The sequence below is a fragment of the Panthera leo genome, chromosome C1, assembly GCF_018350215.1.
Source record: "Panthera leo isolate Ple1 chromosome C1, P.leo_Ple1_pat1.1, whole genome shotgun sequence".
Taxonomy (NCBI): Eukaryota; Metazoa; Chordata; class Mammalia; order Carnivora; family Felidae; genus Panthera; species Panthera leo.
In genome coordinates this window covers 71,485,052-71,501,662 of record NC_056686.1, presented here as the reverse complement: position 1 = coordinate 71,501,662, position 16,611 = coordinate 71,485,052, and the positions used below count along the sequence as shown (strand labels likewise).

Here is a 16,611-nt window from a genome sequence, read left to right as displayed (position 1 = left end):
TTGCATTGTGATATAATATCTGGTTTGTATTTAAAAGATTCTTAATTCAAGATGTGTCATTTACACATAATTTTCTTCCTGGACAGCAAGATGAATTTAAGTAATTTTCAGTGTAAATTGATTTGGCTTCAGTGCCAGATGAATAATAGCAGAACTCAGCCAAGTATAAACAGCTAATACTATTATTGATCTAACTAGAATCAGTTTTTATAGTGGGTATAATATGACTGCTAAAAAAAAAAACAGTAATTGTAGCATTTAATCTTCCTCTTTTATGATCGTATTATTGTTTTGCAAAAGTCATGTGCTAAAATTTGGATCCCCAGATTGATTCTACTTAAACTGACAATTTGTAACTTATAGTGAGAGTTTACTTTCACTTGAATGTCAGAGAATAAATACCTGTTTCACGGATGGATCCCTACCAGCAAGGACTGGTTCCTTGGGAATGTAGCCCAGGTGCCCCACTGAAAGCATGAAGTTTCTCAGAAGTCTAAGGTTTTAGCTGATATGAATTTTATATTGAATCCCTTGTATATAGGTAAAATATAGCCATCTTCATTTTAATACAAAGATAATATTTTGTATTACATTTTGATACAATGAATTTTCTTGGAGAAGAGGTATTTATCCTGTGACATTTGAGGAGTTCTTTGCTCAGTGTCACATACCTTTAGGTGGAGCCACTGTGTTGCTGAGCTCCAGGGGGCACCTTTCTTATCGAAAGCTTATGCATAGTACCCCCTGGAGTTGTGCACTGCACAACCTGTACTACCACTGCCTCTGGGGCATTGTATGTACACCCATTGAGCCATAAGAATACAGAAAAGGGGGTCAAGGAGGCCTACGCCACATTCTCAGCTCTGGCCATGTCTGAGCAGACTCAGGCATTCTTTCGAATCTGCCTAGTAAGTTCCCCTGAGAATATTCTTTGTATCTCCCATTGACGGCACTTTCATTCTTTTTGGCAGCACAGAACAACAGCCTGTTTCTCTTAGAAAATAGGCTTTTGTGAGCAGCTAGATGTGTAAATCACACTTCTTACAATAAAACTCTTCTTTACCAGAACACAGCCATATAATAAATAATGTGTAAGCAGGTACTGATAATATTTGAAGTATGCTTTAAAACAAGCTGTGCTCACAGCCACCTAGTTATCTCACCAGCTGAACTGAACAGATTCCCTGAAATTTTCTCAGTGTAATGGCACAGTTTATGCCAAGAACCTCTTCCTCTGGTCAGAGGTCTTTCCACAGCATTTCAACCTTAACGTTTTTGCCCCAACTTCTAATTAAGCACCTAAGCATCGAGGCTTGCCTCTATCACTATCTGTAAGCACTTTTTTGGTAACATTCAATCCTTAAGTTAATATCTTGAAAGTTATTTTATTCAAAACTGAGATCCTGTTGGGATATTAGATCTTTATCTGCTTGGCACCTCATTTACACCTGATGTCTGGTCCTGCCTTCTATTTCCTACCTCTCAATTAGTTTTTCCTTTTTTTAAATTGTGGTAAAATATATATAACATGAAATTTGGCATTTTAAACATTTTTTTTAAGTTTCTTTATTTATTTTGAGAGAGAGCATGAGCAAGAGAAGGGCAGAGAGAGGGACAGAGAATGAGAGAATCCCAAGCAGGCCCTGTGCTGCCAGCACAGAGCCCGACCTCACAAACCATGAGATCATGACTTGAGCTGAAACCAAGAGTCGGACACTTAACTGACTGAGCCACCCCGGTGCCCTTCAATTTTTGGATTCAGCAGAGTCAGGTAGCACTTTCCACATTTTCTGGGTCCTCTTCCTTCTGTAACTCAGAGCTTCATTAACAATTGATTGAAGGGTGCCTGGATGACACTTGATTTCAGCTCAGGTCATGATCCCAGGGTTGCAGGATGGAGCCCTGTGTCAGTCTCCATGCTGGTGTGGAGCCTGCTTGGCATTCCCCCCGCCCCTTCTCTCTCCCTCTCTCTCTCTCTTTCTCTCTCTCTCTCTCTCTGTCTCTCTGCCTCTCTTCCCTGCGCATGCTCTCGCTCTCTCTCTTTCAAATAAAAATTAAAGAAAAAAACAAGGAACTAAAAAACAAACAAAAAAAAAACACAACTGATCAAGAAATGGACAGAAGGAAAGCAGCTTTCCCACTCCAGTTCTGCTGAGAATCTTGTCAGTCAGGCGAGCAGTACTGGAAGAAATTATTTCAATCCTATTTCTCTTAAATAATCATCAACTTACCAACTTACCTCTACTTTTATTTTTCTATTTTTATGGAATATGGAGCAACTAAAGAAGAGTTATAAATGTTTATGTACAACTTAAAGACTAATGATAAAATGAGCACCCAGTGCCTGCCACCTGGCTTAAGAAATTGCCAGGACCATAGGAGCCCCACTCCTCCTCTCTTTTTTTTTTTTTTTTTTCCTCTTTGTTTTGCTTGTCTTACAGGTTTGTATGATTAGAGTCCTACTATAGGAACTATTCTGTGATTTGTGTGTTTTTGATTCAACTTGGTGTGTGTAGCTAGTGTCTTCACTGCTATATGGTATGCCATGGAAAAACTACACCACGATGAATTTATTCATTTTACTGCTGATGTATATTTGAGTGTTTTCCAGTTTTTGTCTGTTGTCTTCAGTGCTGCTACGTACATTCTTGTGTGTGTCTCCTGGGAATGTGTATAAGAGTTTCTCTCAAGTAAACAACTAGAAATGGAGTTTCAGGTGATAAACTTTTTACTCCAGTGAAATGTGTGTGATTTTTTTTCTTGCATCTACTGATGTGATTAATTGCACTAATTAATTTTCTGATATTGGTCAGTCTTGCATCCCTGGGGTGAAGTCAAACTCCATTGTGATATATTCTCTTTTTACTACAATGTTGGATTTAGTTTGTTAATTTTTTTTTTCAAGACTTTTGTTTCTGTGACCTGTAATTTTTCTTGCTTGCTATCTTTGGCTTTGGTAAAAGAGTTATCTTAACCTCACAACATGTATTGGGAATATTTCCTATGTTTCCATTCCCTAGATTCAGTACTATTTGAATTGTTCATTCCTTGAACTTTGGTAGAACTTACCTAGAAACAGGCCCTAGTTTTCTCTGTCGGGAGACTTTAAACTGATTTAGTTCCTCAAATGATTGCATGACTGTTGAGGGTTTTCTGAGTCAGTTTTCAAGAGTTCTGTTTTCTAATACTTTGTTTTTATCTAACTTTTCAAAATGTTGGGTATAAACTTATTCATATCTTCTTACTATCTGTTTTAAGCTGCATAGCACTATAGCTATGTCTCCTTTTCATTCATAATGTTTATTTGTGCCTTCTCTTTTTTCTTTTGTGTCTGAGATCTGTTGATTTCATTAATCTTTTCAAAGAACCAATTTGGGGTTTTGTTGAATCCTCTTTCTTGTATATTTCTTTTTCTCTTCCTGTTTCTGTCTTTAATTCCTTCCTTCAAATTTCTTTGTTTTTATTCTGTTCTTTCTTTCTTATATTTCAAGCTAGAATTTTGTCTCTTTAATTTTGAAACTTTTCTCATCTTTAATGCAAGTAGTTAAAGCTGTTGTAACTTTCAAGTACTGCTTTAGCAGAATCCTTCCTGTTTTTATATATATTTGCTATCATTAAGTTTTAAATGTTTTCTGATTTCCATTACGATTTATTCTTTGACTCATTTGTGTTCTTTAAAAAACATATCGATCATTATTGCAAGTTGCAGGGACACCCAACTCATTACCCTGATAGTTCATAAGGGAAGGAAAGATTCAGGCATTTAGCTGTGTTTCCTTTATGCATTCTATTTCAAGTAAACCAAATACTTGGTAAGAAAGTTTTTCTTTTTAGAATTCTAGCCCGTAAATGTAGATTCCTAATAAACTAATGGATCTGTGTAATGATGGTCACACGATGTTAAAACCTTTATATGAAAGCTTGACGGAGAACTTTATAATGTAGGAATCAGGCTGACATTTATTAAGCAGAGAATTTTTTGTTGGCCTTTCCAAAATACCACTGGAACACACAGATTATTCTAGTATCACTGAAAACGTGGCAGTCAGTCATGTGCCTCATGATGTGCTGCAATAGTGCAGCCCCACCTCAGAAGTAGTCCTATCCAAAAAAAAATCTTTTGAACAAGGATCTAATTAAGCATCTACATGAAACTATCAGTTTACTGAAAATACAAAGGATAAAGGAACAGTTTCATGTTAGATGATACACAAGGAAGCAACCAGCCGAATCCAGGCTGTAGGATCATCAATAGGACAAATGACCTGGCTTCTTCTGTAAAAGAATAAGGTGAGAGGGTGAGTTGATACAGAAAAAAAGATGACATAAGAAATGTAACGACAACAACAATTTTTTTTTTTAATCTTGCAGTTCTAGAAGTTATTACTTACATCAAAAAGGCCATTTAGGGGATATAGTCTACCATACTGCTAGAAACAGAAGTCCAACTTACTTTTTAAAGAGACAAGTTTGCTTTTCTTTGTACTTTGCTACCTTAGTCTTTTAAAATAGAAATAGTATGCAAGCCCCATTATAAGTTTAAATTTGCTTAATCCGTTAGATGTTTTTCCTAAAAATTGTGTATAAATCTAATTTATAAATCTATTTTTGTCTTAAAAGAATTAAAGAAATTTGCTTTTTAAATTTCAGCTGACTTTTTTAGTAAAGTGAGTAATACTTTTGTCAAATAAAAGACCCTTTCCCTTAGTTAAGTTTTGATTTGTATGTAGTGAGTTTTCTCAAGGGACAACATAAACATACCATTACAAAAACGAACAAACAAACCAAAAAATACATGTCAGTATACCACCAAGGAATCTTCCCATCTTCCAACAGAATAAGCCATTAACTTGTCATAACATCATTTGACCTATGTCATTTACCTATTTTATAAGGACATCATGAGGATTAAAGTTGTAACATTATAAAGTCTATCAAGCAATTCTTTTTACATGGTTTCTCTTCTTATACTTTACCCTAATGTTCTGGATCAAACTATATACTGATTTCAATTTGAATATTTTTTCACATATTATGTATAATTCTTTTTCAAAGTATTCAGGGAGATTAAAAACCCCCACAATTATATATTGCCTAATGCAATCTACTATAATTGTTTGCTTGCCTCTAAGTTGGAGACCATTTTTATTTAGGGTTTTGCCTTCTGAGAAGAATATTTATGGAATTTCAGAAAAGCCAAATAAGTAGAATGTTCCATTCTCCTAAACTGTAGTACTTTGTAGATAGGCATTTTGATTTGAAACGAAAGATAAAAGTTTTAAGGACATCTCTTAGAAGTCAGACCTGAAGACCAGTCAGCCCTAAACTTGCTTTACCCAGATAGTTTCTTCAGCCTTTACATCATCATTATAAGACAGGGAATCCGACTTCATCACAAATGCCTAGAATTATTAATTGGGGGTGGGGGGAGGGGAAGGAAGCATTCCTCACATGCCATTGCTATTACTTAATTTTTTATTACACATTAATATGTTTAATTCTATTATTTCCTAAGTGAAAATTTTATTCTTTTGTTGTGGTAAAATATACATAATATAAAATTTGCCATTTAGCCATTTTTAAGTGGACAGCTCAGAGACATTAAGTACATCCACACTGTGTTGCAACCATCACCACCATCCATCTCCAGCACTTTTTCACCTTCCCAGACTGGAACTTCATACCCGTTAAACACTGACTTCCTAGTTCCTCCTCCCCTCAACTTCTGGCAGCCACTGTTCTACTTTCCACATCTGTGAATTTGAAAAAGGTTTTTCTAAGGACAATATGGGTTTGCAAGCATAATTCGTTCTGGAAACATGCTTATAATCCAAAGCACTTGTATATCAAAGGGAATTTCAAGAACCATTGGCTCAGTTGCAATCATGACATTCGGCGTCTTGTACTGCTCATATTGCAAGACATCACTAGTTTATCAAATTAAAATTTATTAGAAATGTTTGCTCATCTTACAGAACACTTGGCAGAACAAGCTTCTTGCAATCCAAGGTTTTACTGTGGTTTGAAATCAGTTTAGTGTAAAGAGAGCAGGGGTCAGAGTACAAGCAGAGCTGCCTTCTGTGATAGGAAAGAACTGTGTGGTGCTTTAAGGTCATTATTTACAGATAAAGAAATAGTGTGCCGTCACTGGTGCCACATACTCACTATGTTCCATGACATTTATTATAGGCAGAGAATTTTTTGTGGGCCTTTCCAAAAGGACAAATCAACGAGGTGCTGAAATCTTGGCTGATACTTTTAAGGTAGGTAAAGGATAATTTATGCCCAGCATACAGTAATTATTTAATAAATATTCATAGACACATTGAATCAGTATGTCATGAATAATGGTATCTATATGTCACCAGCTTTGCAAAAAAAATGCCTAATATTTGTACATTTGCTAGAAGTTTTAAGAGTTATCAAATTCAAATTTCTCAATAAATAAGCTACATTGGGCTACCATAGCCACAAAAGACAAAGTTATCATGGACGTCTTCTGTTTTCTCTCAGTGTATAATCATGCAACCACCTGGCAGATTTCCTGGCACAATAAATGACTTCAAAAAAATTCTGGGGACCCAGCTAACTCTAACATGAAGTGTAGATTTTTCAGATTGGAATCAAGGATCACTTGTACTTGGGTACCTATTATGTGCTGGAAGCTGTGCTAGATATTGCACATACATCCTCTCATGGTCCCTTTACTCTATTGATTATTAATAGATTGACTCACCAGACGGCTTAGGAAGGGATATAACCCCAAGAAGCTCTTTCCATCTTGAGGGTGTGAAGTTCTAGTTTGCACAGGATTTTCAGACATATCCTTCCAGAGTAGCCCACTCCGTAGATCAAGCAGCAAAGCTAGGTGTTGACACAGTCACACATCTGAGAGAAGTCTCTGCACTTTCTTCTTAAAAGTAGTCTTTATTTAATTGGCAATACCAAAACCTACAGGTCCCAGTTCTTCTTCCAGATATTCAGGGCCCCTGGCACCCTCTTTAGAAATAGGCATATTTGGGGCAGGTTTAAATCGGTTTTAGAATTATTCTGCAATGCCAAACTGCTTGTTTCTATTATACGCATAGGACTATGCAGTCTCCACAGTCCCGGTGGCTGATGCTTTGCATTTGAAGAGTTTCTGCAGCATGGCTGGGCCTAACCTAATCGCAATTGGATCCAGTGAATCTGCACAGAAGGCCCTAAAGGTAGAAACAAAACTATGCTTCTTAATGCAACAGGCAATGCCTACCACATGTTTTTTTCTAATTCTGTCTACTGGGCGGCAGCAAGCAGGATTGGGGGGAAGAGAATAGGCTGGTACTGGAACTTTCTCAGATATACTATCGTGACCTCAGATTCATTGAGAACCAGCAACACCTAAGTGTTGGAAGAACTCATCACTGGTGAAGCATTCTTACTCATCCACCAGGTTTCCTAGAAAGGCCGTGATTCAGACAGAATAAGAAATACCAAACTCAGGGCGTCTGGGTGGCTCAGTCGTTTAAGCATCCGACTTCGGCTCAGGTCATGATCTCACCATCTGTGAGTTCGAGCCCTGTGTCAGGCTCTCTGCTGTCAGTGCAAAGCCTGGAGCCTGCTTTGGATTCTGTGTCTCCCTCTCTCTCTCTGCTCTTTCCCCACTCATGCTTTGTCTCTCTTCCTCTCTCAAAAATAAGTAAACATTAAAAACAATTAAAATAAAAAAAAATACCAAACTCATCACAGTTATTTCCTCCTGGAAAAAGGAAGACATGCAGCCAGTAGCACTTTTCCTAAGTAAGATAGTTGATACACAAGGGGTTGTTCTATTATTCTTACCCTTTTGTATGTCTGAAATATTTGATAATGATCTTTTAGAAAGGCACGATTGAGAAGTACATAAAAACCATAACTTCTTTGTTTGCATTTAGAACACTTAAATTTTAGGACAGGAATTTGTCTCATTTCACAGGTGAGAATAGGAAAGCACAGAAAAATTGTGATTTGCCCAAATCACACAGCTAGGTCAATAGTGGAAGTCATTGATAATGAAGAAAACCTTCCACTGCTACAGTGCTTTATAGTCCAAAGACCCGTTACTTCTCTGTAACTAACAGTCCCGTGAGATCATCTGGACGCTCTTTCAGGGCAAAGACTATGTCTGTTTTGCTCACTATTGTTCTCCTTTGTGCTTGGTCCATGGTGGGCCCTTAATAAAAATCAGGTTAATGGATGAATAAATAAGTGAGAGAGGCGATAGTATCTCCATTTTGCAGATGAAAACTAGATCAAATGACTCACCCCAGGCCCCGAGGCTAGCACTAAATGGTGGGCTGACATTACCACCCCCTCCTCATGATTTACTGAAGGACTAAAGAAGAGAAGTTCTTCTCAGGCAAAGAGAGGAAGTCTGTGCCCCAAGGTGCACAATTAATTTTTTTGCCCTTTTAGGTCTTTACTTGTCTACCTGAGTGCTAGACTTGGCGCAGTTTGTCTCAGAAGAAATCATTGCCTGCCATTTACTGAATTTTCCCCCTGCATTTTCTGCAGCTTCTTCAGCCAGCTCTGCTGGCCTTTCCATCTTCCTTTTCTCATACCATATCTTTGATTGTATTTCTAGGACTTTAACAATTGTTGCTAAACAACCTGCCTCAGAACTTGAATTTGGTGGCTTTTTCTATGCTCCCTCTTTTGTTCTGCTTCATCTGGATGGCTATGTCAACTTTACACATAAAGAAGGTGGTGCCTTGAAAGAAAGTATTTGATGGATGGTATCACTCAAAGGATCTAGGAAGATTATTTTTCTCCTCAGGGTCTAACTGTCGTGTTTATCCATGGCAGCTGGGTTGGTCAGCACATGTCTGAAATTGAGTATAAGGGAGGGAGAGGGCTGAAACTGGTTTATACTGTGCTCTTGTGTTAATTAGCAGAAGGAACCTCTTCTGGGTAGACAAATTACAAAAAGTAGCCCCATCTGCCATTCTGGGTAGACTAGATCCCTAACTCAAGTAGCTTGGTCCCTAATTCAGATAGGTCACTTACTCAAATAGTCTGAAGACGCAAACATCTAACAAATTAAGAAATAATACAATTATGGTTAACTAACAAAACATTCTATGAAGTAGTCCTGACTGCTTTCACAAGACAGGATGGAGCTCCTTGAAGCCTAGATATTGGGAGAAAACTTCACAGACAAAAATGGGCCTAGATGTGGGTCTTAAAGGATTTGGCAGGGCGGGATTCAGTGAGACAGTGTTCCAGGTGGGGACACAGTATAAGTAAAGACTGAGCCAGACACATACAAACTAGTCTAACCAATGAAGAGTTTTCCTGTGAGCTCCGGGAGATACAACTGGATGGAGCAGATGAAGTCTGAAGAAGTAGGGACTTAAAAGTGAGGAAGAAGATGAGTTTTTCTCCATGAAACATGGCTTTTGAACATGGGCTTCTGAAGAGAAGGGTTTGTATTGCTTTAGAGATGTTGAACCAGCATTCCTTTTGAAAAAAAAAAAAAAAAAAAAAAGATGAAGGGGAAATACCTTGCAATCCGAAAAGAGGACCACTGATAACCTGGGAAAAGAAAGCCAAGCCCCAAGTCCCATTGTATGCCTTAGTAACTCACCACCTTTTTTTTCTCCCTTCATCTTTCCCTTCCCATTGTCAAGTCAAGTCCTCTAAGGTCACATCTTTTAAGGGCCTCCTATGTGGACTTTACAGTCCTCCTTCCTGTAGAGTCTATTTGAGTTAGTGTTAATAATGCTGCTCACTCTATACTTGAAACCTTCTGTGTCAGAAGCTATAAATAATCCTCACTAGAAAGGCATTCACTCTTTGGAGATCATGTTTTTCATCAGCAAATGTGCTTCCTAAGCCACAGGCCTGTAGAGTTGGCTAATGCCTACCTGCCATGTTTCTAGCATCAAAAAGATTCTCTTATTTGTAGTGAAAGCAGATGGACAAAGTAAGAATAGTGAGATCTCCATGCAGGCATGTTCTCAGGTCGGAACTAGGTGGGTTGGTGAAATTCAGATTTAGTGAACTGAACTGTTTATTTATTTGAGAACAGTTTTGGCTTCTGTATTAGAAAAGTCAATAAAGTTGATAGTGTGGCAAGTCCTACTACTAATTTGGAGATATCAATACTGATATAGATAGGCAGAAAGACAAATGGATAGAAACAAATAGATCATTTGCACATAGTGAACACATATTTTTTTCCATTTGACAGGTGAAAATACTGAGATCTGATGAAATAAAACATTTTGAATACGATCTCGGGGTTTTGGAATCAGATTTCCTGAGCCTTAATTTTCTTCCCCCAGTTGCCCACCTCACTCTATACCTGTTCTTTTTCAATTGGAAAACTTTTCCCAATTATTTTGCCATAAAATTATTCTGGCTAGGCTTCCTCTTTCTCCTTTCCTCTCTCCAACTACCCACTACCTCTTCCCATTTTTTTTGCTGCAGTGTCCAGGATCTGACCCATCAGGAAAGATGTGAGTTTGGTCCCAGATGTCTGTTTTTCCCTTGCAAATCTTGATGTCTCTGTAGAGAAGCCTGTGGCCATTTGGGCATCTCGTTGAAGGGCATAGCACTTAAACAGGTGAATCATGCCTTCCTGTGCCACACACTGAGAGCTTGAATACTTCCCACATCTGTCACTGCTTGTGGAATACTTGCCTCCTTCAGAGCCAGAAAACTATTTCTTACATATTCATGCAAAGCTGAGAGCCCAAGGGTTTCTGGTTAGTCTTATTGCATTTGAAACACTTTGTAATGGGTTGCAATCAATTCTGGTTAATGAAGTGGGATCTTATGGAGATAGTCATCATATCTGTCTAGGTTGTAGTAGATTTAACAGTGTGTGCATTGTATATTTAAATGAAATCATCAGTCTAGGAAGACTTGAGCAACTCTCTGCTAAAAAGCCAGAACACATTTAATACAGGGCACATTTAATACACATTTAACACAGAGTATATTTAATGAAAGGAAGGAAAAAAGGATATATTATTATTGCATTTTCCTGTTGATATGGCCAAGGTGCTGGAGGTTAGGTTGATTTGAACAAATACCTAAAGACATTTAACATCAAGTTTTACCCTTGAAATACTATTATCTAAGCAAAATTCATCTTTAGAGCAACCTGTCCATTTTACAGTTTTTTCCCCATACTTTCCATAATTCTGCTCATGCCTTTGGGCAATTATACCTTCATCCTGCCCTTCTAACTGCAAGAGAATTCAATCACCAAAAAATACGTATTCTATTATTTCATTCATTTAAAGTTAAACAAAAGACAAAACTTTAAGAGGTAAGAGAGTTGTGGTCCAGTGGGCTATTTTGTATTTATAATTTTTAAAGTTACAGAATTATGTATATAATGTATTATTGGAAGTGGGCTGAAATTAAGTTACATAAAGTAATTTTCCAAAATCTGGGTCTAACCCTTAAACCCTTACTTTACCTGCTACATGATTCCTGTCTTTCCTGCAGACAGGCTTGTTTTTTATTTTATTAATGAAGAAAAAAAAGACAAACTTCATACCCCTTGAGCAACATCTTCCCATTTTCCCTCCCCCCAGCCCTTATACACCTTAAATATATACAAGTTTTGTCAGTTATACCTCAATAAAGTTGGGGAGGCAAAGACATGACAACAAGTAGATTTGTGCCACATCTCATCCATTTTTTTTTCTAGATCCATTCCAAAATCGACTTGCTTTCCAGGAACCTGGATTAATTACATGCTCTCTGTCATAGGAGGACAGACTGTAATTCCTGCCCTCTGGAGGGACTCACTATATTGATTTTTAACTCCGTCTCCTTGGTGGCATTCAGTCCTCCAGTCAATTAAGGGGGGGGCGGGGGGAGGTGGAGAAAGGAAGGAAAGACAAAGGGAGGGAGGCAGAGTAAGAGGGAGGGTGACATTTAGCTGAAATTTTCCCAAAACTAGGGAGATGAGGAAGCTCAAACCGGGAAGCCCCGTGGAACTGACAAGCTGGGGGGGCTGTGCCATCTGCTGGCCAGGCAGCAAGCGGAGTGCTCTCACCTTCCTAACCCCTCAGGGAAACCAGTTATTTGCTCCTTTTGGCATCTACAATTTTGTTTATTGGCCTTTTTTAAAATTAAAATTCCATTCTTTTGTATCACAACGAATTATTATTTTTAAATGCTTTTGATAGAAGTACTAAAAGGATGTGGTAAGAAAAGAATTATGAGTTCACCACTCCTTTTTTTGGTCCTTGTCATGTAAATGGAGCTGAAATATAGTAAGTGGAAATCCAGTAGACTTGTAATTTTAAATTAAGATGCTCATAACGTATCTCGATGGAAATGTCTTTTGGTTTCTTATCTACTTCCTGAAATAACTAACTGCATTTGTAAGATTTCTTGAATGAGGACATGGGCTGCTTCGCAGAGAATTTAAATTCCATAGCACGAAGCATGTTTTTTCTTTTGAATGACTAACTATATAACAGAGGTCACTCAGACAGTATTTCCTCTCGTTTTGACTCAGCGTCAGCATTGATTTTTTGTCCAAAAATGTCCATGTTATTTTATAGATGGTCACATAAAGAAAGAAATGGAAAAACCCTTAATGTGTTTGGATTTTGTATGTTTTTTTATTGCCTGGAATTTCCTTTGATGATAACTGGAACAACAAATAGCAAAAACCAAAAGACAGAATGAGACCTAACTAGTATCAACAGGGTGATTGAAATGGAAAAATAAAGACTTTGCATTTCTAGTTGTTGTTGTCACAGGGAATTATGGTGTGTAGCCACAAGATTTCCCACTTTGGGTCTCTTCTGTGAAATATATGCTGACAGTCCCATTGTAGGTTTAATTTAGTCTTCTTATTTGGTTGTCTGTTCTAGTTGTATTCATGAGACCCACAAAACAATGACTTAAAAAAAAAATCTACCATGCCTGAATTAAGAAATTAACAGAAAACCAAATAGCCTCTGAGTTTGTAACAACTGTTTATGCTTTTTTCCTGGCAGCGGTTGCCTTATCTGACGATATTCCCAGAGCTGTATGCCAACAAGGCTGGGGTGGCCAAAATAAAATACTTTGGCATGATAGGGCCATAAATAATCTGAAGCTGTGAGACCAAAACAGCCATGCTGAATTTCAGCACTAGTTCCAAGGCAGGAAGAAGGCAAAATTAGCCAAGTAGGAGAAAGGGAATAATAATAGGGTTTTATTCTCTTGAGGTTTCAAGAAAATTTCAGAGGAAGAAATTACATTTAAAGGACCATTTATTCTGTCCATTATATGATGGGACATCAGAAAATACTCAATAGACTTTATGGGATGTTATAGGGGGAAATCAAGCATCTGTTGTGTGACCGAACAAATGTCCTCTGAATGGGCCTTTGAATTCAAGACTCTTGCTTACAAAAGAAAAGGCCTAAGTGACTTTAAATGAGTGTTTTCTAATGAGAAGTGTGGTTTAAAACCACCTGCAGAACTTTCTGAAAACACACTGCCCTGGACCTATCCCAGAGAACCCTAACATTCTGGGTTTGGGTTCAAGCCCCAGCATCTGCATTTTTGAAAAGCTCCACAGATGATCTAGGAGCACAGATGAAGTTGAGAGCCACACTGCCCTCATGGATTTCTGCAACTTCCAAAAGCACCTAGCTTAGAATCCTGAATAACACACACCTGAAGAATCCAGCCACTATGCATTGTAGGTGCAAAAGTATGCATTCTGCCTAGCAGTAAAAGTAGAGAAAGTGTCATGATTAAAGCCATCAAAAGCTAGAAACTCCTTACCTTTTTGCTGCCTGGAGTTCAACATTGCATAACTTAAAATATAACACCTAACTGGGTAATAGCTTGAATGCCAATATTTAATCCATTTGGCATGCTGAAATTCCTTATTAAAATATTCCAAGTGACCAAAAAATCGCTGTTATCAATTTCTGAGGGCAGGATATTTGCATTTGACTCACGTTTCCATACCCCCTCCCCCAACACACACACACACACACATCTAACAGGACCTGATCTCAAGGTGTGAAGTTTTGTGCCAAAGAGGCAAAAAGGTTAAACTACACACACCATTACTGATATTAAAGAATGTACCTTTGAAAATAATAGTATGTTGGGACACCTGGGTGGCTCAGTCGGTTGAGCGTCCAACTTCAGCTCAGGGCATGATCTCTGGGTTCATGAATTCTAGCCCCACATTGGGCTCTCTGCTATCAGCCTGGAGCCTGCTTTGGATGCTCTGTCCTCCTGTCTCTCTGCCCCACCCCACTGATACTCTCTCTCTCAAAAAAAAAAAAAATAAATAAAATAAGCATTAAAATAAATAAATAATCATATGTTGATTCTAGTAAAGAAGCATAGTTGTCCAAAGGTCCAAAATGGCTATGAGAACTAAGCAGATAACTTTGTTATTTTGGGTAATCCATGGGTTGTCATTCTGGCTCTGCCACCAACTCTCCCCATGGGTGACCCCTGTCTCCTGTACTCAATCTCATTCTAAACAAAGTTGAATCAGCCTCACTAAAGAATGAGAGCTTCATTCTTTTCCATTGAAAATTTCAGGGTAAAGGACTGTGTCTTGAACATGTGGATGTGCAAACACCTGGCAAAAAGTAGCACCAGAACAGGGATAGTTCCAAAGTGGGTTGACTGTAGACTCTTTGATCACTGTTACATTGTTCTTTTGATGGCTGTGGGTGATTGAAGACTTGTGCTTAGCTGAATATCTTCATGCCTGTTTGAGGATAGAAAACCACAGCAGACTCCAACCTAATTCCATCTTTCTTTGAGGAGGCATCAATGGCATCCAACTATCAAATTGGATATCTAACAAACATCATTTTGTAATTTATACATAAAAATCTAATAGGAAAAAAAGGTGAAGCTCCCAAAAGCCCTTGTTACTGTCCCTTTTGCAGAAAGGCTTCTTTAAACACAATTGAAAAAATAAAACCGGGGCAGTGGAAAAAGAGTCACAGCTGAGCTTGAAGCTTGAGCTTCCTATTGCTGGATGAGCTCCCAGCAATTCTTTATTGAGCAGCAACTATATGAAAGATACTTCCCCATGCACAGGGGACACTGAGATGAGTGAGAAACAGTCTCTGCCCTCAAGGTCCCTCCAGTCTGATTGAAGAAATAGGACAGGACATGAAGATATAAATGCTGTCACAGTGTAACATAAGATAAATGAGTAATAAGTACAGGGTCCTCATAGAGAGGATGGGAGTACTAAGGGGGGAGTGATCACAGGAGGTAGGAGTCAAAGTCTGAGTAGACCAGAATGAACAGCAAGTCTGCCATAGAGAAGGAGTGGTTATTACGAACGGGACAACTAGGGAAATGTCTATTTTATGATCCATAGACAATGGCTGAAGCAAGGGCTGGGTGCAGGGAAAGAAAGTTAAGTTTCCAGACATAAGTTGGGACTGGTCCAGAAGTCAAAGAGTGAGGGATTTCTTACCTGCAGTCTGTGGGGAGGCACTCAGAGTTTTTCGCAGAGGTGTAAAAGCTGAAGGTGGTGTTTCAGAAAAATCTATCTGGCAGTATGCCTGTGATGATTTAACAGGGATAAAGATTAGGAGGAATAAAATTAGTTCGGTGCCATCACACAGTCCAGAAATAAAGAAGAGGAGGTCTGGACGAGGGAAATAGCCATGAGAATAGAAAGGGCCGTACAGAAGCTGAGTTCCATTTAGAAAAGTAATAGAACACTGTGACTGAGGGATGTGAGGAGCATGGGAGAAAAAAGGAGCCGATCAGCACTTTGACAGATATTTATAGAACTCCTACTCTGTACCAGGCATTGTACTAGGTCCTAGGGGACAATGATGAACAAAATGACTTCAGAAATGACTACCAGATGGGTGACTTTGGTGGGATTTTGGGAAAAGAGTTCCAGTTCTCCCTATCTGGGAGGACCTATCATGAGGACCATGAACTCAGTCCTCCCCTTCCACGCAGGAACAAACTATAGAAGATCAGTGGGCAGAAGTATGTTGCTGGATTTCACTGACCTAGATTCACATTTTGGGAACTGAGCTATACTCAGACATATTCAACTGAAAGTGGCTCGGGTAGACATCCGATGTCTAAGCTCCTAAGACACTAAGGGGGTTGGCTCCCATTTCACTTTCCATTGGCAGCAGTCTGTGGCTCATCCAAATTTGGAGTCTCTGTCCTTTACTCTTTTCCATTTATTTATTTTTTTATCTTTATCTACTCACTCTCAAGGCACACCAAAAAAATCACTTCAATATTTACATGCCCTCCATCTCCAGCAGTGTCCTGTTGTTTTTTTTTGGCTGAAGTGAGTTGGCAAGAGACTGGCCCCCTCCTTTGAAAAAAAAAAAAAACAAAACTAGGATGATTTCTGTGTCACAGGCTGAAATGATGCATCACAGCACGGCCTATGTGATACTCTGGGCCATGCCAAAACCAGTACCCTTAATGTTGAAGGGATTAGGAAATGTATCAGTTGAGCTAGTAGGGAGGATGGTTGAGTTTTAGGTTACTGTTTCTCTGTGGAAATCACATGTATTACATGCCTGAGGTGTTAATGAGTATCCTATTGCTTGGCTGAAGGTTAATAAAGCATATGGTAAAATATAGACCCTAAATTAGAAGGGA

General features: G+C 38.5%; 1 protein-coding gene across 2 annotated transcripts in view; it reads left to right on the top strand.

Annotated features, from left to right (window-relative positions):
• Positions 1-16,611, top strand: part of DDAH1 (dimethylarginine dimethylaminohydrolase 1) — a 135,997-nt gene that overhangs the window by 96,766 nt on the left and 22,620 nt on the right. For both annotated transcript variants that reach the window (XM_042952598.1, XM_042952599.1), the window contains exons 3-4: positions 6,190-6,263; positions 7,089-7,208. In XM_042952598.1, coding sequence (XP_042808532.1) covers positions 6,190-6,263; positions 7,089-7,208 — 194 coding nt within the window. The remainder of the gene's footprint in view (positions 1-6,189; positions 6,264-7,088; positions 7,209-16,611) is intronic.